Here is a 21502-nt window from a genome sequence, read left to right on the forward strand (position 1 = left end):
TCCTGCACAGATGAGCTTTACCCTTAGTATAGAAAGTTCCATTGTACCAGAGGAGCTGAGTTGTCAACCAGGGTCTTAAGCACAGAGCTTTTGGTCATATCCTTTCTATGCCGGGTTAAGGTTATTGAGTGATTTCAGGATAAGGAGCGAGACCTTGAAGTTGACTCGATAGAAGAGGGAAGTTGTTCCATGTATAACTATGTGCTGAGCTTCCTTCAACTCCACAGTCAAATTCTTCCTTAAGACTCACAGCTTTTTGCGTAATCCTCCATTGTTGATCAACCATGACTCAGTTTGATTTCCACCTCATGCTTTATCCTTTTAGTTGTTTGGTTTATATTTATCCAATCTGGATGGCAAGCAGCTTGGTGAAGTGCAGTGCCCCGATACCATTTGCATGTGTTGTAAAGCTCTAGTGTGCAGTCCCCTGGTGCTTTGTAAGTAACTAAAATTAATAACACTGCTCTAAAGCTTTCAGGAAGCTGGGAAATAGGCGAGGTGAATTGTAGATAAGATAAAATAGGTTTCAATTGTGTGGTGAAAGGAAATAGTCGCAACAGGATTCATGACTTCTGAAACCTTAAAGGATACATTTATTTAATTGTTGTCTACTTTAAATAGTATTTGATCATTCTACACTTTAAATAATAAGAGCAAAAGAATAAATAGCACTAGACTGTTTTAAGCACATGCTTAAATCCATCTGGTCAGCAAAACACTTACACACATGACTTCAATGGGACTTTAACACACACTTATAGTTGGGCACTGTACAAGCGCTCTGCTGAATCAGAACCTAAGAAAATGCATGCTCCCCTCACCCCACCAAATCCTCCTTGTGGTTTCTCTTCAGTTTGCTTTACTATTCTCCTGCCTTGCCACTGTTGTCTGTAAGACAGGACCATACACGTTATCAGCCCCACCCTTCTAATAAAACTTAGAGTGAAATGTTGTCTCAGTATGTTGAAATATCAGCACAGAGAAACTCAGAGGGTGAGGTGGGATGACTGCAGAGTCAGGCACACAGTACGTAGTGATTAAACAGGAAGAGTTCAAAAATACCTTTACAAGATGTTGTTCTCACTTCCTATGCAAACAGAAAGCAACAAATATTATGCCTCTTATTTGAACCTGCTCATTCCTTCTTTCACAACATTCTTGATCACACTAAATATGAATTAAATGCAAAATGTAAGCACATTAAAGCCAGAAAATCCAGACCAGTGCTTTCCAAAGCAAATGTAACTTGTCCACTTCCCTCAGTGCATAGGGGCTATTTTTATTACTGAATATAGTGTCGTTAGTTGTCTTAGTACATGTCATGTGGTTGTTATAAAGGCTGTTTTCTGACTTGTGTACCTTTAAGATCTTATTTGAAATTAAACAAATATGGGTACCTGTTTAGAAGTCTTTTGATTGTAGCCAAGAAATGTATTTCATTGCTATGGCTGCAAAATCAAATACCAACTGTCAACATATGGTTGAACAGAATAAAAGAATTAAAGGAAATGGAATAATTTATTGCCTGTATGAGATTAATGGCTGAACTGTTTGAGGAAAGATGGGCCAAACAGGCTAAAATGATTTTAATAAAAAGATCATGGGTATAAGTTTTACTATATATACATTATAGACAGTGTATGTAAAAATCTACGGTAGGTGCACTTACAGTTCACTCTGGTTCTAGAGACATTTCCAGTTCTAGTGGTTGTCCTAAATTTCTATTTCCCAAAATTAGGGAATATTTGTGAAATTGTGAATATCTCTAGGACCAGAATGAACATTTTAGGTGTTCCCACTGTACTGTAACTAAACTACTCAGAGTCTCAACTCCATTGTTTTCACCTACTTTTTGTCTTGTCAACCTTTCTTTTAATACATTAATAAAATAATTGTATTGCCCTAAATTTTTGTTATCTTTAATAAAAAGTTAGTAACCAAATCTTAACCATAATGTTGTACGAATGCACAGGTAGGCTATTTTTACATTTAACTCTTTTTTTTTCTATAAAGGAAAAGATTACACAAATGCTACTGCCTTGGAACAGGAGGAAAGAGGTGTATTTGACAATGATTTCAGTGTAATCAGCCAATACTGGCAAATGACATTCCACTCTTTGAGGATAGAAGATACCCACAAATTAGTTCTTGGCTCACTTCTCTTTTTTGTGTCCTTGGCCATGCAACTGAAGGCTGTCTTAATGCTTTTCTCCCCAAGCTCTGAGCATGCTCCTGGATTACTTTAACTCATCACTAGTCAAAGAGCAGTTGTTCCGATTTCTTACCATTGTTTTGATTTGACCATGTATTTGAATGAGGAACTCACATGGAATTGATGTAAACCAAGTCAGGCCTCCCATGCATCATGCTTTGACCCTGCAAGAAACCATTTCTTTTTCTCTCTCTTTACTCCACTTGATATGTCCCACCCATAACTCAGGGTTTGGCCTTAAGTTAAAGGCCCAGATTTCTAAAGCTATTTAGATGTTGCTCTGCTCCGTATTGAAAGGCCTAAATGACTTAGATGGCTAAGTCCCATTTTCTAAAGTGACCTAGGCTCCTAAGTCCCATTGACTTTCAATGACACTGAGGCCTGGCCTACACTAGGAATTTACTTGGGTATAGCTATGTCTCTCAGGGTGTGAAAAATCCACACTCCTGAGAGATGCAGTTAAATTGACCTAATCCCCAGGGTAGACCAGCACTAGGTCGACAGGAGAATTCTCCCGTTGACCTAGCTACCGTCCCTTGGAGAGGTGGATTGCCTATGCCAATGGGAGAAGCCTTCTCAGCAGCGTAGGTACTGTCTTCATTGAAGTGTTACAGCAGTGCAGTGGTGCCACTGTAGTGGTTTATGTGTAGACATGTCCTAAGGGCAAGTCTACACTATAGCCAGGATCGACGCTCTGAGATCGATCCACTGGCGGTTGATTTAACAGTTCTAGTGAAGACCCACCAAATCGACAGCAGATCACTCTCCAGTCGATCCCTGTACTCTACCCCCGATGAGAAGAGTAAGGTAAGTTGACGGGAGAGTTTCAACCCCCCGTGGTGTAGACCCTGCAGTAACTCGACCTAAGGTACATTGCGTAGCATAGGTCGACTTACCGTGGTAGTGTAGACATAGCCTTAGACTCCTAAGCACCTAAATCACTTTTTAAAATGTTATATCCTACACACCTTTAAAATCTGGGTTAAAATCAAGCCTGATATCCAAATGATTTTGGAGTATTTCCTACAGAGGGTCTTGGAGTAGCCCCAGTGATTTCGCCAGGAGTACTCAGGGAGGAAGCACCAGCAAGGGTATCAAAATCTGGCCTCTTAGGTAAATGCCAAAGTAGAATAATAAATAGCTGGGATCTGATAGCAAAGCCTTTGCTTTCATTGCTGACCACTTGCTCATGCAAGCAGGAGCAGCCCTAGCCAGTAAGCTGACCAGGGCAGAAAACGTTTTTGGTGCTCACCTCTCATCCCCCAAGTGGCTGAGGAAAAAAAACCCAATCCAACAATCAAACCAACAAAACCCACAGCCAGCCAATCACTGGAGAAAGAAAAAGGCTGAACAGTGCAGTGGTCCAGAACCCCCTGGAGTCCCAGACCCAGTAACCCCTACCTCAGAGCAACTGGCCAGGGAGAGGTGGGGAGCAGTGGGGAGGCTGGGGAGAGGTGGAATGATGCTCCATACCAGCCAGCATATCCATCCAGCTACCATGGGGGCAGTAGAGGAGGTTTTTCGCAGCTCTTAAAGGGACATTGCACACTACTCCTCCACTCCCTAACACAACCAGGGAGCTGCAGAAAATATTGTGCCTCCCTGGTGCAGTCTACCATCTGGTGCTGCCTGTGGAGCAGTGTGGTTGTGCGCCACCCCCAGTGCAGTGCTGGTGTGGCTAAAAGCCATACTCTCCCTCAGTGGAGTTTGTGCAACATTTCAATAAGCTGTTCCACCAGTTACTTTCCCCATTATTCACATACTGTCACTCCATCAATGGAGGCAGACTCATTCATGCTGGTTCTAAATTTAGCCAAAGAACTTTAAACCCCAAATAAAAAGCACTGATTTTCCCCATGAGTTGGGAAGCTAGGAGCTCTCTGCAGGCCTGATTCTGACTCCACGAGCACCAGTGTAACTCCATTGACTTAAACATAGTTACTCCTGCTTTACACCAGTGTATGTGAGTGCAGCATCAGGCCCTATCCCTCCTAGCCCTGCCCAGCGCATCACCTCTAATGGATAAATCAGGAGGAATTATTGCAGGTCCAGAAGCTGCCTGGCAAGCACTCTGGCATTTTATTTTCTCTTCTTGAATTCACAGACAAAGTAGATAGCCAGATGGCACTCTGAATCATTCCACTCTCCCGTGCTGAGCATTTCCACACAGTCCTCATGCACAGACGTGTTCTTCGGCTCCCCTTCCTTCCAGTTGCTGTAATTTTGCAATGGGGTGTTGTCTGCATACATGAACTGCCCTTCCTTTTCCATATCGTTCACCCCAATGAACACACGGAAGAGGCCGCTCTTGGAGACATAGTCAGCAATCAGTGCATTGGCTGCCTCATCCTTCGGCATTGCCAGCATCCCCCCTCTGATCCTGCAGTGGGTCACTGCCTCCTTATAGCTCTTTTCTTCTTGGACAATGTAATAGAATTTCTCATCTGTTTCCCTGATTCCTGCTATTACTGTAGAAAGAAAAACATCCTATTAACGGTCTCTCAAAACGTACACAAGTCTCTCCTTAAACAGAACAACAGTCGAAATAGCCCATAAAGCTGGGAAATGGATTTCCCACAACTGAGTTTCTGATTATAATGATGAAGGCGTGAACAGGGAATGATATTAACGAGGGTGATATGCTTCTTATACAAGTGAGGGCAAGGCATAGTGCTTCTCAGTCCTGACTGCTCAGCATCTCCCTTGGCATTTCAGTTCTGGGCCTCTCTGCAGCCGTGGTTCTCAGATCATGTCCTGCCAGATGGACAAACGAGTCTGGGCAAGTAGATGAGATCACCACATTCACTTCACTTGTGACTAGGCTGACCAGCTGTCCCATTTTTAAAGGGACAGTCCTGTTTTTTGGGACCTTTTCTTATATAGGTGCCTATTACCCCCCACCCCTGTCCTGTTTTTTCACAGTTGCTATCTGGTCACCCTACTTGTGACTTAATACAGATGCCAGCATAGCGCTCCAGAAAGCAAAAGTGAGAACGCGAACAGCCTTAGGGCCCTCTCAGTGTAAGTGGAGGCCAGTGTTCTTGGGTGGCTCAAGCTAGGCCTTTGAATTTGGACTGATTTTCATAACTGCTGAGTCTCTACAATATCCATTGACTACAAAGGGTGCTGTGGGTGCTCAGCATCATCTGATATGTTATCTCTGATAACCGGGCCTCTGAGGGTTCAGTCATGCCAGACAAGCACTAGCCTGCACTGTGCATAGTGTGGAGTCCTACCCAGACCTCCCAGGTGTGCTGGGGCCGAGTAGCCATTCTTCTGTCTCTTCAAGGTGCACAGCACATTCCCCAACTGCATGCTTGGGCAACTCTGACCACAAGCGTGCTTCCTCGTTATCCATGCTTATCCCCTTTTGGGTGTCTGACTCCTCAGGGGCACGAGGAAAGAGTGAACATTGGGACTCCAATTACACCCAGCTACTGTGCAGGGCTGGAAGGGGCAGGCGATTTCTTGTGTCCTCCTTTTCCCTTGCACACCATGGAGCAGACTGGCACACACTTGTTCCTTGTATAGTCAGGGTAGTCAAAGTGGCTATAAAGTGCTACCATTCTGATTGCTGCCCATGTGGAAGTGACTAGCCAGGTGGCAGGCAGTGGAGAATCAGAGCTGACAGCCTTTAATTATATTTTTTAACATTTTCCAACAAGCAACTTTGTGCTTTCTCCCTGGCCACCCTGCAAGCTTGGGCGCAGCTCCTAGTAAATATCTACAGTCATCTCACTGTCCTCCTTCAAATCCCTCCTTAGCTCTTCTCTGCTGCGATGCCTGCTATAAACTCAACAATGATTGGGCAGTTGGTGTGCTGTGCCCAGTGCCAATTGTGCTAGTACCTATCATCTCCTTGGTCCCTGGTGCATCCTTTACCTCTTTGTTTGTATCTCCCTGTTGTCTATAATCTTACACTTAGATAGGAAGCTCTGTGAGGCTGGGATGTCTCTTTATATATATTTCCACACTCTCTAGGCACTACCTTAATATAACAATAATAATCATTAATAAAAAGGTGGGGATGGTAAAATAAAGGATGATGAAGCTTACCATTTTTGACAAATTTCATGGATGTCTTGAGTCGAGCAACATTAATATCCAGTTGTCCAACAACTTTGCGGTATCTCCCACAGTCACAGACCGTGCCTGATGCAACACAGAAAACACCTGATTCACCAGCTGGGAATGAAGGGTGAGTGCATGGTACTGCCTGACCTGCCAATCTGCTCTCAGACCTTCTAGAAGACTTACTGCTGACTTGTGGCAAGCTAGCATCTCTTTATCCCCAGTGCTGCACCCACTGATGATAACACTCTGATTGACCTAACTGGGAGCTGGACGGTGCCTCCTTAACATGTGACTGTAACTTTTCATGTGACTGTAACTTTTCATTGATGTTTCGGTTTAGATTTTTCTCACCCACTTAGATATCTCTGATCTTGAAAAAGAACAATTCTTTCCTGGGGTAGGGGAGGCCCATCCTAGATGTAGGAGGTTTCACCCCCTTAATCGCCATATCCTCTGCTCCTCTGATCCACCAGCCGGGACTTCGCCTATCACAGCTGTCGCTATCATTTTATCTCCCTTTGGCAGAGAAGTAAAAGCAGGGTAAGTTAACACAGCCTTGGGATCCATTAATGCCACTGGCGTCCCTTGTGGGTTGGGGATATCCAGAGGAGACCAGCTGGCTTCCCAGCCCACCCTACTCTTGCTCCAGAGAGTTGGGCTGAGGAACTTCAATTAGGTCAGAGAAAGGGATGAACATGCTACAGACATAGAACACGCCCCCTTTTCCGGCATAGACTCTTCTCTACCAGGGACATGGAAAAGAGCATTGAGCCCTTAAACTGGAAACTTTTTGGAGGGGGGACTATGGGCTGGTCCCCACTTAGTCCGGACTTCGGACTAAGGTACGCAAATTCAGCTACGTTAATAACGTAGCTGAATTCGAAGTACCTTAGTCCGGACTTACCGCGGTCCAGACGCGGCCGGAAGTCTCCCCCCGTCGACGCCGCGTACTCCTCTCGGCGAGCTGGAGTACCGGCGCCGACTGTGAGCACTTCCGGGATCGATCCGGGATCGATTTATCGCGTCTTAACCAGATGCGATAAATCGATCCCAGAACATTGATGGCGTGCCGCCGGACCAGCTGGTAAGTGAAGACTAGGCCTATGTCAATACACTCTCTTGTGCACTTATGGTGCAGTAAATAATTAACAACCATGACAACTTGAAACCATTGAAGTTTGGGTTGTGTTTGGGCCTGATAAAATATGCCCTCTGGGGTTCTATATATTTTATTTCATTCTTCTGCTACTCCCAGGAAGGGGAGGGATGCAGTTAATTTCTCACAAGAATCTTTATGGTTTGCACAGCCTAAGCTGCCATTTAGTTAAAAATCTATATTTTGTTTTAAAAAAAAGTTTTGCTAAAGAAACAGGGTTTAAATTAAGGGTGGAAACCATTTCATGGATCTCAATTATTCTGTGAAACCCCAAACTTACAAAATGTCAGGAAACCCCGGCACCCCAGCAGGTTCAACCGTCCTTAGTAGAAAGACACAGCTCAGGAAATGTAGTGGTAACTAACATACTGTACCTGCTTTTCCCTTCCCTCCAGACACCCCAGATAAACCTTTGATTCCTCTGTCACCTGAATGAAGAAAAAAAAAATACGTTCCCATATCTCAGGAGAGCGTGTTTGAAAAACATGTTGGAAATTTATTTAGTAATGTATTAGCTGTGTGCATTTGGCAGAAGGACCCTGATGTGCTGTTCTAGCAGATATGCCAAATCAAACAATCCATGATTAATTCTGGTGAATGAAAAGAAGGAGAAAACTTTAATAGCTCACCCATTGATAGCTCAGGCCTCTTGTGGGTGGCTGGTGCCTGGTACCCACTCAATTTAAGGGGGAGCTGCACAATGCCCTTTATATAGCTGGATCATGAGATGCTGAAAGCCCTCAGCAAGTCAGTGGGAATTCTCTCAGCATCTTGCAGGACTGAGTCCATATGGCACTGGATTACATCATGTAAAATTAAGATACAGGATAAGGCTGGTTTGACAGAACCCAGTGAATTTCCATGGATGCATTTAGCAATGCACACAGCTGACAAATGGCTCTCTAGCTGAGGTAGGTAGGGGACCTCATTTCATTTCAGAATAAATCCATAGAGGTGTTATGTTTTTTATTTTTATTGTGTTTCTCATATTTTGAAAATCATTCCAATGATCCATATCTAAGTAGATGTACTAATACAAAAAGATGAGTGAGCAGCTTTATTTCAAAGCCACTCATAATTGTTTGAATCAGAAAATTGTCTGACTTTATTTAAAATTCATTTAAGCTCTCTCTGGTAGATTAAATAGCACCTTTAGTTCAGAGATCAAACCCTGCTTAATATTCATTCTATCTTGTAGTTTCACACCATGTATTTTTACATTATTTCTTTTCCTTAATATAGTTGTATTTTTTTTGTGTGGAAGACATCAGGAGCTTATGGACATTTTAATTAAAGATAACTGACTCCCTTTTGTACAGACAGATGAAAATTCTGGAAAATTTCATTAAAGCACCTAATACTCTATAGCGTTAAACCATGAATGGGTTTGGGTCTTCTGTTCATATACTGAAGAATATTAATATATCTAGCAAAAGCTAAATTCTATGGGCCAATTAGTGCTCTTGGGCAAGCCAGGGTGTGAATTGGCAGTGCACCAGCTTGCTGTACATCAACATCCCTGTGTGGACATGGCTGCACTGTAGTGAAAGTCCCGACTGATTATTACTACTTGAAAGCATAGTACACTAAGCCACATTCAATGACTTCCAGTGTTCTGTAGATTCTCACAGTAATGTGCCATGAAGAAGCCCAAAATTACACCAATGTAAATACATAATAACACTACTGACTTCTTATCTCATGGAAATCAATAATAGACAGTGGCCAACATTTTCAAAAAGTGACTAGTGATTTTGGGTACCACAATTCTCGGGTGTCTTAATGATGCACCTTAAAGGGGCTTAATTTGCAGAGGGCGGATGTTCATTAGAATCAGGCCCCTTTAAAGTGTCTCCGATTAGTCAGTAAAAACTGAGGCATGCAAAAACACCAGTCACTGTTTTGAAGATCTTGGCTGTTGTTTGTAATGGCATAAGGAGCCGTATTAAAGAATCACTTGCTGTGGGCAAATTCTTTACAAATGTTGGTAATAAAGAATGGGATACTTTGGCATCAGAGCCAGTTCCCCCATTTTCAGAATGACCTTTTCTATTTTTAATTTGGGATGCCAAAAATTCTTTTTCACTGTCCGCCCTCATCACAGACATATAGTAAGTTAGCATGATAAAATACATTCATTTCTTGGTTTGGGTATAACCTCAATTTTGTGACAGGAAACACCTGGGAACACCTAAAGCAATAAACTGAACCCTAATACCAGCAGCAATTTCTTCCATCTAGCTTGAACAACCTTTGCTTCTGGAAACAGAAACACATTTTTAATTGTTTGTTTCCTCATTTTCTTCCAAACTGATTGTATAATTCTTTCTTGACCATCAGAGGTGGTGTAAATGTAACAGTCACTATGCTAGACAAAGAGCTGGATTGAGTTAAAAAGTTGGGGTCAGATTTTAAAAGATATGTAGATATTTAAGGATGCAAGTAGGCACCTAGTGGGATTTTCAAAAGCTCCTTGGCAAGTTATTGAAATCAATGGGAGTTAGGCACCTTATATATTTAGGTGCTTTTGAAAATCTGACTAGATGCCAACTTGCATCGTTAGGTGCCTAAATGTCTTTGAAAATCTGTCCCTTGGGGTCAAATTCTGCAAATGCTGTATAAATCTGGAGTAATTCCACTGAAGTCAATGGGATGGGGGAGATCTAAGCTACTTTGCTGCTCCCTTGATCTTGTCTGGGAGTCTAAGGGCCAGCTGTTCTCAATTACATGGGCTACAGCAGTCAGCTATGGACCACTCCAACTTCTACCCATCTCCAGCCTGCTCCTACTCTTGGGAGCATACACTAGTTTTACTCCAACTGGGTATTCCCCCTGTGTCAGGGAAATCCCCAGCAGACGTCTAAAGCAGCTCTCCATTCCCTTTGTACAACTATCTTTATTCAGCCATGTCTCCCATTGAAGCCAATAGGAACTGATGTTAGAAAAGGCTGTAGGTTGAGACTCAGTAATGCAAAGCCAAAAGTTAGACTTGCCTTTTTTTCTTATTTGCTTGCAAAGTCCATATAGTTCTTTCAGATTATTTAAACAAATGTTTGGGTGTTTTTGTGATGTTATTGACATAACGTGTGACCGTATAGATCATTGTTGCAAACGCTGTTATATATTTGCAGTAAATGTTGTGCAAAGGTTGTCGTGTAAGTTGTGATTTGCTGATTATGATTATGCTATCTGCATGTGTGTATCATTTTTGCAGTTGAAGTTATGAATATTGGCTATGTACTTGTATATCAATGTGGTTTGATTCTAAGTAGCCTCAGTGAAGCATCTGGTCAGCTTCTTGAGAAGGGACTATTCTCAGTAAGTGCCCAATCAAGAAACATTTAACTGACAATGGACTTTGGGAGATGCCAATCCACATCTGAGCTTTCCTGGGAACATTCAAACTAACATGTAAACAATGGCATCGGCCGGCAAACTGAGTCATGCATGGACATGTGACTTGCCCATGTGACTCCAAGCTCCATCTTACTGATGTAATTTTCCACAGTAAGAACAAAAAGGTGTCCTTCCACCTGGACAGCTGCCTCATTTCCATTTTGTCTTCACTCCTGCTTCTTACTTCTGGAGGAACCTTGATACAAACTGAAGCTCTGAACAAAAGACTGAATGACCCATCCCATCTGGATGTACTCCAGAGACTTGAATTGAACCTGCAGTTTATTCCATCACTGCTACAAGCCATAAAGCAAGAACTTCGCCATTCCTGTATGTAATTGATTCCATTTAACCAGTTTTAGCTCTCATCTATATTTCTTTCTTTTTATGAATAAACCTTTAGATTTTAGATTCTAAAAGATTGGCAACAGCGTGATTTGTGGGTAAGATCTGATTTGTATATTGACCTGGGCCTGGGGCTTGGTCCTTTGGGATCAGGAGAACCTCTTTTTTCTTTTACTGGGGCATTGATTTTCATAACCATTCGTCCCCATAATGAGTGGCACTGGTGGTAATACTGGGAAACTGGAGTGTCTAAGGCAATTGCTTGTATGACTTATGGTTAGCCAGTGGGGTAAAACCAAAGTCCTCTCTGTCTGGCTGGTTGGATGTGCCTTAAAGGTGGAGAAACCTCAGCCTTGGGCTGTAACTGCCCTGCTCTAAGCAATTTGTCCTGAATTGGTACTCTCAGTTGTGTCCCGCCAGAGGCAGCATCGTTACAGTTTTGTCTTAAAAACAAACACAAACAATGCTAGTGCCCAGGAACCACACACTAATAAAGCTGAGTACACAGGTGTTGCACTTTATGATTGGTTGTTACAAGCCATAGTAAAAATTAAACCTCAGAGCACATCAGACAGTCATGTAGCTGTATCAAATTTCCATTCCGCTGTAACCAGGGGTAATAAAAGTGTCGTTCCTTTCCCTCCTGCCTAAGTGGAAATTAAACCAAACAATATGAATAAAGAGGGCACATGCATGTTTATTTGATGTATTTATGCAGTAACTTATAATTGTATCTGTATAGTTTGAAAACTGAGGGCCTCTTCTGACAGGTCAGACAGGTGTAGTTATATTCTACCTTGATATATAAGGGACAGCTCTCAGAATAATTAGTGTCAGAACATGAGTCCTAAAATCACTGCCAAATCTAGGTCTCCTGCAAGGAGCTGGCCCATTGCACACCAAGGTGGTTAGCCAGGTCCAGACATTTGGCATGAATAATAAGCAGCAGAATATTGACTTATGATCCTCGGCTTTGAAAGCAAGCGGGTAAAATCCAGGGCTGCCCAGAGGATTCAGGGGGCTTGGAGTCTTTGGCGGCAGGGGTCCTTCAGCTCTGGGTCTTTGGGGCACTTCGGCGGCGGGTCCTGGAACAAGTGAAGGACCCGCCACCGAACTGCCGCCCAAAACCCAGAGCGGAAGGAGCCCTCGCCGCCGAAGACCCGGAGTGGAAGAAGCTTCGGGTCTTCGGCAGCGGGTCCTTCACTCGATCTGAGTGTATTCGGCGGCACTGAAGGACCTGCCGCCGAAGACCCGCCAAAAACTCTCATGGGGGCCCCTGAAAACTCTTGTAGGGGCTCCTGCAGGGCCCGGGGCAAATTGCCCCACTTGCCCACCCCCCTCTGGGCGGCCCTGGTAAAATCCTGGCCTCATTGTAGTCGATGGGAGTTTTGCCATATTGGAGCCAGGATTTCACCCTATGCTTTTTATTTTGTAATCTAAAAGAGATCAGCTTTCTTAGCTTAGCTAGAACATACACACACCAAACTGTATCATGATCCCCAATTAGCCTGTGTAAATATATTTGGGGAACATAAATCAGACATTATTTAAATCTGAAATATTTGTACTTAATAGCTGTAATTCTTAAAAACATACAAATCATGTCATAATTGAATATGTACCTTCAAAAAAAAAGGTAACATGAAACACATAAATTACCTTTTCCACCGATTGGGCCAATTTTTCCAATCATTCCCTGATCCCCACTATCCCCCACAGCTCCTTTGTTTCCTGAAAAGGAAAGCAATGAAAAGAAGGTGAATGGTTTTACCCATTCGCAGGACACAGTTTCATTCTTTAGAGGATTTGTTACTTTAAGGTGTGCAAGTGCAATGAAACAATGTGTGTTACGGGTCCTCTTCTGGGCCGATCCACAGGGGATATGAGTCTGTGACATCCCCACTTAGAGAGCTTTGGCTCTTTAGCTCCATAGCAGCTCATGCTGTTAGCTCTGGAGGTCCCCAATGTGTTGGCCAAAAATTGGGCTCTCTATCCTTCTTGCCAATCTCTGTAATTGACAAGTTCTTAGCAGACATCAGAAATGTAACTTTCATGCTGAAAAAAAAGATTTAAACAAGATTCCCATTGATTTTATGCAGAGGATCGCCTATCTTTTCCCCTCCTGCTCAGTCTTCCTGGCCCAGAATTTTAACTGTATTTAGGGATTTGTCTGCTCAGCATTGCAAGGCCTATGTGTCTGGAGGTATTAGGACGATACTAATGGATGGTTCTGACCTCCTGTACTATGGAATAAACAGCATGACATTTCAGAACTTCTTGTTCTATTAAAACTCTCAACTGACATGCCCGGAGCCATCATCCTTTATACTGAAAATACAGATTAAAACCCATTTTAGTTATTCATATATTAATTATGCTACACAGCAAATCCATAGCCAATAGCTCAGTGGTTCTCAAACTATGGGTCGGGACCCCAAAGTGGATCATGACCCCGTTTTAATGGGGTCACCAGGGCTGGCATTAGACTTGCTGGGGTCCGGGGCCAATGCTGAAGCTTGAGTCCTAGTGCCTGGGGCTGAAGCCCGCGGCTGGGCTCAGGCCTCTGGCCCCCTGCCTGGGGCTGAAGTCCTCAGGCTTCGGCTTCAGCCCCCCTGCCTGGGGTGATGGGCCTCAGGTGGGCTCAGGCTTCAGTCCCCCTTCCTGGGGTCATGTCAGAAGGGGGTCAAAGTGCAATGAAGTTCGAGAACCCCATCAAGTATTTCTTTGATTTCTTTTACCGGACCAAATTCTGAAGTTCTTACTTGTGGTAAAAGTCAGGATTGCCAAATGTGGCCCAGTGTTTTTGCTGCATGTCACTACAGGATTTTTCTGGTGCACAGAGTCTGATGGTAATACACACCTTTATACTTGCCATTGTTTTATGTTGCAAATTGGCTGGCTAAATTATGAGATCCTAGTTTTGTGGGCTCTCCATCTGCACATATGACTTTAATGCCACAAAAACATTTAATAAACACATGTTAACTGATCCCTTTCCCTCTGATCTGCTCCAGTCACTATTTTATGATTTGAAACAATGTCACACGTGGTCCTATGTAGCCGATGTATATACAGAATTAGAGGATGTATTAATTATAACAGCTAGTAAATAGAATTTTAAAAAATATTCTAGCTATAAAATGTAAAACAATGCTACGGATTAGCATCCTGAAATACTTAGCCCATTGCCAAATGGGAGAATGAACATGTGTATGTATCAGTATTGCAAAAACAGCTGGTTAAACTATGAGTTGGGACACCCAAATAAGCTTTACTCTGAACTCTGTAATTAGCAGCACTTTTCTCTGCCTCAGAATGCTGTTGTACTGTTCATTATCCAAGGAGGGGGTGTGTCTAATAGAGCAGAGTGCTGAGAGTCCTTGGCTCTAGTCCCAATTTAGACAGCGACTTGCTGTTTGACCGTAGGTAATTCACCTAGTCTCTCTGGCCCAGATCCTTACAGATATTTAGGCTCCTACCGTCCATTGATTTCAATGGATGGGAACAGCCTAAATACTGTTGAGATCTGGGCCTCTATGCACCAGTTTGCTTATCTGTAAATTTGAAAATTCCACAGATATTGGCTTCTGTTGAGATAAATGTCAAGATTTATTGACCTAGAGGTAACTCTTAGCCTAGGTTTCACCTAAGGAGGTATTTGACTCAAGGGACAATAAAACCTTGATTTATGTTGAAATATGAAGTCAGGCTATGTATTGTTACATGTGGCTTTGAATGTTCCTAATCAGAGCTAAATGGAAATCCCTCCATTATAGCCATATAATTCCAGACATGTTGCAGTTTTTCCTCTCGTTCATATTCTGAAGAGGAGATGAAATTAGGGTCCAGGTTATTTTTGATGAACTAGCCGTGAGGCCAGGAGGTGCATATGTGATCTGATCAGCTAACAATCTTCCACATGCCTCAGTCACGATGAACTGCAGCAATAGAAGGAAGTCAGCAATAGAAACTAATTGGCCTGTCACACGACTGTTGGCAGTCATTCATAAGTTGTGACTTTCTTATGGTATATAAGGCCTAGTCTTCACTTACCGGCTGGTCCGGAGGCACGCCATCGATGTTCTGGGATCGATTTATCGCGTCTGGTTAAGACGCGATAAATCGATCCCGGATCGATCCCGGAAGTGCTCACAATCGACGCCGGTACTCCAGCTCGCCGAGAGGAGTACGCGGCGTCGACGGGGGGAGACTTCCGGCCGCGTCTGGACCGCGGTAAGTCCGGAGTAAGGTACTTCAAATTCAGCTACGTTATTAACGTAGCTGAATTTGCGTACCTTAGTCCGAAGTCTGGACTAAGTGTAGACCAGCCCTAAGAGTAATAGTAATACCCATATTAATAGTAATTCTGGCATGTTGTTAGCCTTAATCAATTCATGTTTAGAAAATATTATGAGATCTCTTGGTACAGCATTAGTCCAAGGTATTATCATGACTAGCAATTGACATATTGTTCTGTTTTATTTGTATTAATATCCCTATATCAATACTATCAAAACTACCACACGTACCTTTTGGTCCTTTGGGGCCTACTTTTCCATGTTTTCCGACCTCCCCTTGATCTCCTTTTTCACCGTCATCCCCTTAAAAAGCATAAAATAAAACATCATGCTCCAGCTCATACAGTCCAATAAACATTACCATGTGTTTCTCCAAAAGTAAAATTGACTGGCTGACACGACTGCCTTCTTTAGTTGTCATTCTGAAGGTACAGTGGGTATATATGGGACAAACTTCAGAGGAGAGCAGGTCCAGCCAGTGTCTGACCAGCTTCAGGAAATACGGCAATACATTCTGCTTTGACAAAACCTTCCCACCATAACAATGACATTGACATTGACATTCCCTTCTGCCTCTAAACCCTCACCACACAAAAAAAAAAAAAACAAAATAAAGGCCTATCCCAAGCAGAGCTGTGACTCCAAAAAGGGAGAAATACCACAGAGTGCACTAGGGCTTTTGCTCTTTCTAGTGATTTTATGTGGAAGGCATTCAGATACTGTGATGATGGACAGCAGTATAAAACCTTAAGGTAGATAGATTGATAGCTGTAGAAATTGGAATGGAACAAACCATAAATCCCAGCAAGTCAACCCATCAACCCTTGGCACGGCTGAATGTGTATCTGAATATAAAATTTGGATTTTACATATACTCCCACACATGACTGTGAACTTTGCCTGCAGGGAAAGTCCACGGCAGTAAGTTCCTTGAACTTTACTTCCGTAGCACATTGATACCCCAAGTAAGACAAAGGCCCCATTGCACACAGGGTGCTGTACATATAATAGTAAGAGAGAGCCTTGCAGGAAAGCGTTTACACTCTAAAGGGACAAGGCGGACAAATGGTGGCAGAAATAATCTCATTTTACAGATGGAAACTGGAGACACCAGATAATTGAGTTGCTCAAGGTCACATAGAAAGTCTGGGGCAGAAGTAGGCCTTGAACCCAGATTTCCTGAGGCTCAGTCAGGAGCAGCAAAAAACAAACAAACCAAAAAAAACCCCAAAACTAAAACAACCAAAAACTTCTCCTCTGACGTACACAGCTACATATGGCAGCTAATAGAAAAAATGGAGACTGTCTTGTTATTGATTGGGAGGTCAATAATACAAACAGCAAGTAAGCCATATGAAAATGTGGGAAACAAGCTGGGAAGTTGGGCCCTGCTCTGATCTCACATCATTTGTTTCTGAATTACACCTGATGGTGCCAAAAGATAAATGAAGTTTGTACTTCCTTTATATGAGGCAGGCTTTTCAATTTGGTTCTGTGAATAAACTAGTGATATGTGGTTAAGACCAGCTTTGACAAGATGGATGTCAAGCTTTGGGACTTTGGTGACTTATGCTGGCAGCCAGAGCAGGGCTCATTAGCTCAAAATGAGGAAAATAAAAGGTTGAGTGTCAAGCTGAGATTAAAGCGAGAACATCTGCTAGAGGGAGGGACAGGAACTCCTGGGGATAAACAGCCTGGGAGAAAATATGGCTGAGGAACGTGCTAAACTGTCAGTGAGTGCAGTCAGTAAGTACAGTCCGTGCCCATGGATTTGTTTAAGTTAATTAATTGCTTAGGTAGCAGAATAAAGACAAACCCCAACTCACCCCTAAGGGTGGCTGTGCATAAGAGCCTGCCATGCATATGCTGGGTGGGGAGCTGGATGGGGATTATGCTCATTTACATAAACATTGTTTTGGATATTTAAAACCAGTTGTCACAAAACAAATACAGAAACACCATGGCCTTCAATTAGCTAATAAGGGACCATTGAAGAACCTTTATCTTGAAGATCTCTGCAGTGATTCCTCAAAGGTGCTTCATAAAGCCAATACAGATACATATCTGGAAGCTAGGCCCTTTAAAAATCCAGATCAGCCTTTGGGTCCAGTCCTGGAGTTAGTGGGAATGTTGGCATTACATGTATTGCAGCAGTGTCTAGGGGCCATCAGTCAAGAATCAGGGCCCTACTGCACTAGCCACTGTGCACGCATAATAAAAGATGGTGGCTGCTCCATAGAATGCTTGTCATTGTCAGGTACTTTCCCCCAGTCCTCCCAAAGAGTGTACATTGGCCAAACCGGACAGTCTCTACTCAAAAGAATAAATGGACACAAATCAGACGTCAAGAATCATAACATTCAAAAACCAGTCAGAGAACACTTCAGCTTCCCTGGTCACTCGATTACAGACCTCAAAGTCGCAATACTCCAACAAAAAAACTTCAAAAACAGACTCCAATGAGAAACTGCAGAATTGGAATTAATTTGCAAACCGGACACCATTAAATTAGGCTTGAATAAAGACTGGGAGTGGATGGGTCATTACACAAAGTAAAACCTATTTCCCCATGCTAATTTTTTCCCCTACTGTTACTCACACCTTCTTGTCAACTGTTGGAAATGGGCCATCCTGATTATCACTACAAAAGTTTTTTTTCTCCTGCTGATTATAGCCCACCTTAACCGATTACTCTCATTATAGTTAGTATGGCAACACCCATTTTTTCACGTCCTCTGTGTATATATATCTTCCTACTGTATTTTCCACTGCATGCATCCGATGAAGTGGGTTTTAGCCCATGAACGCTTATGCTCAAATAAATGTGTTAGTCTCTAAGGTGCCACAAGTACTCCTCGTTCTTAAAAGCTGCAATGGTTCCTTCTGTATCAGAGTACCTAATGAGCAGCATGCATTCAGAGTTCTGGGCTGTCAAGGGTTTAACCGTGATCTGGTGTATGGAGCACTTGACTGAGAGTCAGTTCACTAAACTGTGCCTCAGTTTCCCACTCTAGAATATGGGGAAATGATACTTGCCTGCCTTTGTAAAGAGCTTTGAGATTATAATGGTTGAATGTTAATTCTGATTACTTTCCATACCATTCCCCCTGTTAATTAACTTGTAGATGGGCTGTTGTGAAGCAAGGAAGGCTTGGACTAGGAAGTAAGGACAAGCAGGGTGAGGTAATATCTTTTATTGGACCAACTTCTGTTGGAGAGAGAGAGAAGTTTTTGAACCACACAGAGCTGTTCTTCAGGTCTGGGAAAGGAACTCCCAGCATCACAGCAAAATGCAAGGTCGAACAGATTGTATAGCATAAGTAGTTAGCACATATTGTAAGGGACCATTCAATGTAGAGCAGCTCTGCAGTCATAGGTCAAAACAAGGGGCTTAGTGGGTTACAGATTGTTGTACTAAGCCATAAATCCAGTGTCTCTGTTCAGTCCATGGTTTCTAGTATCTAGCAGAGTTATGAATTTAAGTCCCCTGCTTCCCCGCCCATCCTCTTTTGAAAGTATTGTGCAGGTTTCCGTTTGAAATGTGAAGTCTTAAATGATGCTGCCCTCTTGTGGTTTGCTACTGTGTTGGAAGGACTAGGATCGATGCATTTCTTTAAATGAGCAAGTCCCTCATCATCTCTTGTGATTTAATATGTACAGGCCACCTGTATCTTTTTATCCACTTGCCTTATTCCAGCCTGTCCATTGAAAATGGTATTTATGTTCACATCAGAGAGGGGCTTGAATCACAACTCTGGATTGGGAACAGAACATCCTACTGTTTTTCTTTGTATAGCACCATCAGTGTACATGTTTCAGAGTAACAGCCGTGTTAGTCTGTATCCGCAAAAAGAAGAACAGGAGTACTTGTGGCACCTTAGAGACTAACAAATTTATTAGAGCATAAGCTTTCGTGAACTACAGCCCACTTCTTCGGATGCATCCGAAGAAGTGGGCTGTAGTCCACGAAAGCTTATGCTCTAATAAATTTGTTAGTCTCTAAGGTGCCACAAGTACTCCTGTTCTTCTTTTTTCATCAGTGTACATGTTGCTTTACAGAAAAAGAAGACTGAGTCCTTGCCCTGAGAAGCTTACAGTCTAAGGCCTGGCCTACATTCTGATCTGCTCTTGGTGGTATTCAGGGATCGAGGCAATGGTGGCTGTGTGGTTGGTTCAATTTTATCCCAATTAACAGATTGTATCCTTTAAACTATTGTTGCCCAGAGGTGACTTACTTCTACCCCTATGTGTTGGCATGTCAGTGCATCAAGCTGAAGCATGGTTGTCTTCTGCACCTTTTTAGTATTCCATCAAATTGATCCACTTGCCATGTGTCACTAATTTAAAATACCAAGCTATTAAAATGCACATACTGAACAGGAAGTTGCTCAGCCTTCTTGCATTTGTGTGAGCCAGGAGAGCAAAAGCTACAAGCATTTAGACCTTTAACAGCCACCAGATCACTTCTACTTGTAACTGACAAGGAATGAGGTTAAAAAAAAAAAAAAAAAGTTCCAAGAAAGTGGCTTGAGCACTCCCAATCAGTAGAACCTTTGTGCAATTTAAATTCCCAATACAGAAATAACAGTTAAAAAGAAATAAATATCATTTTATTGTTCTCCTCTCTCTCCTATCCCATTCCCAGTGATACCTGGGACACCATTGCACAAAAAAAAGAGAAACACCCCCTCCATTTTTAGAATAGCCAATAACTCACTTCAAGTCTCTGCTTTCATCCCAGGCAAGCTAGCCCCCCAGGTTATACCATCTATGTTTCCCCGGTTGGGGCTGTTCATTTTGAATACATGATTATATCCCATGGGGCTGTAGAGACTGGAACCTAGGTTTCTCACAGCATAGATGAGTAACTGAGCCCCTGGGCTATAGTGTAGGTAGCTAGAAGACCGATTATATCCATTCAAAGTTTAAAGAACTTCGTATACCCATTGACTTCAGTACAGTTACTGCTGATTAGGACTGGCTGGAAAACAATCATCCTAGTTTGCAAAGAATTTCAAAGTTTCAGGAAGTTTTGGTTGTTTGTTCCACATTAGGATGAAACTGACACAGCAGGAAATGTGTGTGAGGAGGTGAGAACACCCCTTCCCCCCCCCCAAAAAAACATTGCACACAAAAAAGAAAAACACCCCCTCCATTTCTAGAATAGCCAATAACTCACTTCAAGTCTCTAGCCCCCCAGGTTATACCATCTATGTTTCTCAGGTTGGAGCTGTTTATTTTGAATACATGATTACATCCCATAGGGCTGTAGAGACTGGAACTTGGGTTTCCCACAGCATAGATGAGTGTCTGAGCCCCTGGGCTATAGTGTAGGTATCACTTTTGCTCTCTTTCACCCTATCCCCCCCAATATTTAATTATCTATACAAATGGCACAGCTCCAACAGGAGAGATCGACTCAATAGCCCTGTGGATGGGGCACTTACCTGCAATGTGGGAGACCCAGGATGAAGATCTGGCTCCAAATTAGGTGCTAGGTCTCCCACATGCCAAGTGAGGGCTCTAACTGGGCTATTCCCATCTCTGGCTCTTTGGTTCCACCTGGAAAAACCTGTTTCAACAAATTGGTATTTTCCAATGAAAAATTCCTGACCAGTTGTACTCCTGATTTCCATGAGGATCCTTGGCTAGTGTTGACTTTAATAGAGCTATGCTGAGAACCTGGGCCTCTGGGTGAGATTTTTTGGTAAATAATAGAAAAAACATTTATACATTGGGCCCAATTCTCCTTCTATTTACATGTGTTTCACACAGGTGTAACTCTTGGCCTAATTCTCCTGTCACTGCCCTCATGATGTTACTCCATGGACTCATGATTTACATTAGTCTGAATGGGGAGTCAAACTAATGTTGTTACACTGATGTAAAACCAGTGTAAGTGATAAGAGAATCCAGCCCTTCATGTTCTGAGTTTATCTATATCACCTCGCTCAGGTAGATATTCTGTAAAAAGAATGCACATATACTACATGCGGAGTACGCCAGAGAGAAAGAGAGCTC

At 42.7% G+C, this 21502-nt stretch overlaps 1 protein-coding gene across 1 annotated transcript in view; it reads right to left on the reverse strand.

Moving 5' to 3' along the window:
• Positions 1-582: 582 nt before the first annotated feature.
• Positions 583-21502, reverse strand: part of COLEC10 (collectin subfamily member 10) — a 30697-nt gene continuing 9777 nt past the window's right edge. The window contains exons 2-6 of the mRNA XM_054020319.1: positions 15713-15784; positions 12843-12914; positions 7817-7870; positions 6269-6364; positions 583-4680 (exon numbers count right to left, since the gene is read on the reverse strand). Coding sequence (XP_053876294.1) covers positions 4292-4680; positions 6269-6364; positions 7817-7870; positions 12843-12914; positions 15713-15784 — 683 coding nt within the window. The 3' untranslated portion in view covers positions 583-4291. The remainder of the gene's footprint in view (positions 4681-6268; positions 6365-7816; positions 7871-12842; positions 12915-15712; positions 15785-21502) is intronic.

Source organism: Malaclemys terrapin, chromosome 2 (assembly GCF_027887155.1).
Source record: "Malaclemys terrapin pileata isolate rMalTer1 chromosome 2, rMalTer1.hap1, whole genome shotgun sequence".
In the NCBI taxonomy this organism is placed as follows: Eukaryota; Metazoa; Chordata; order Testudines; family Emydidae; genus Malaclemys; species Malaclemys terrapin.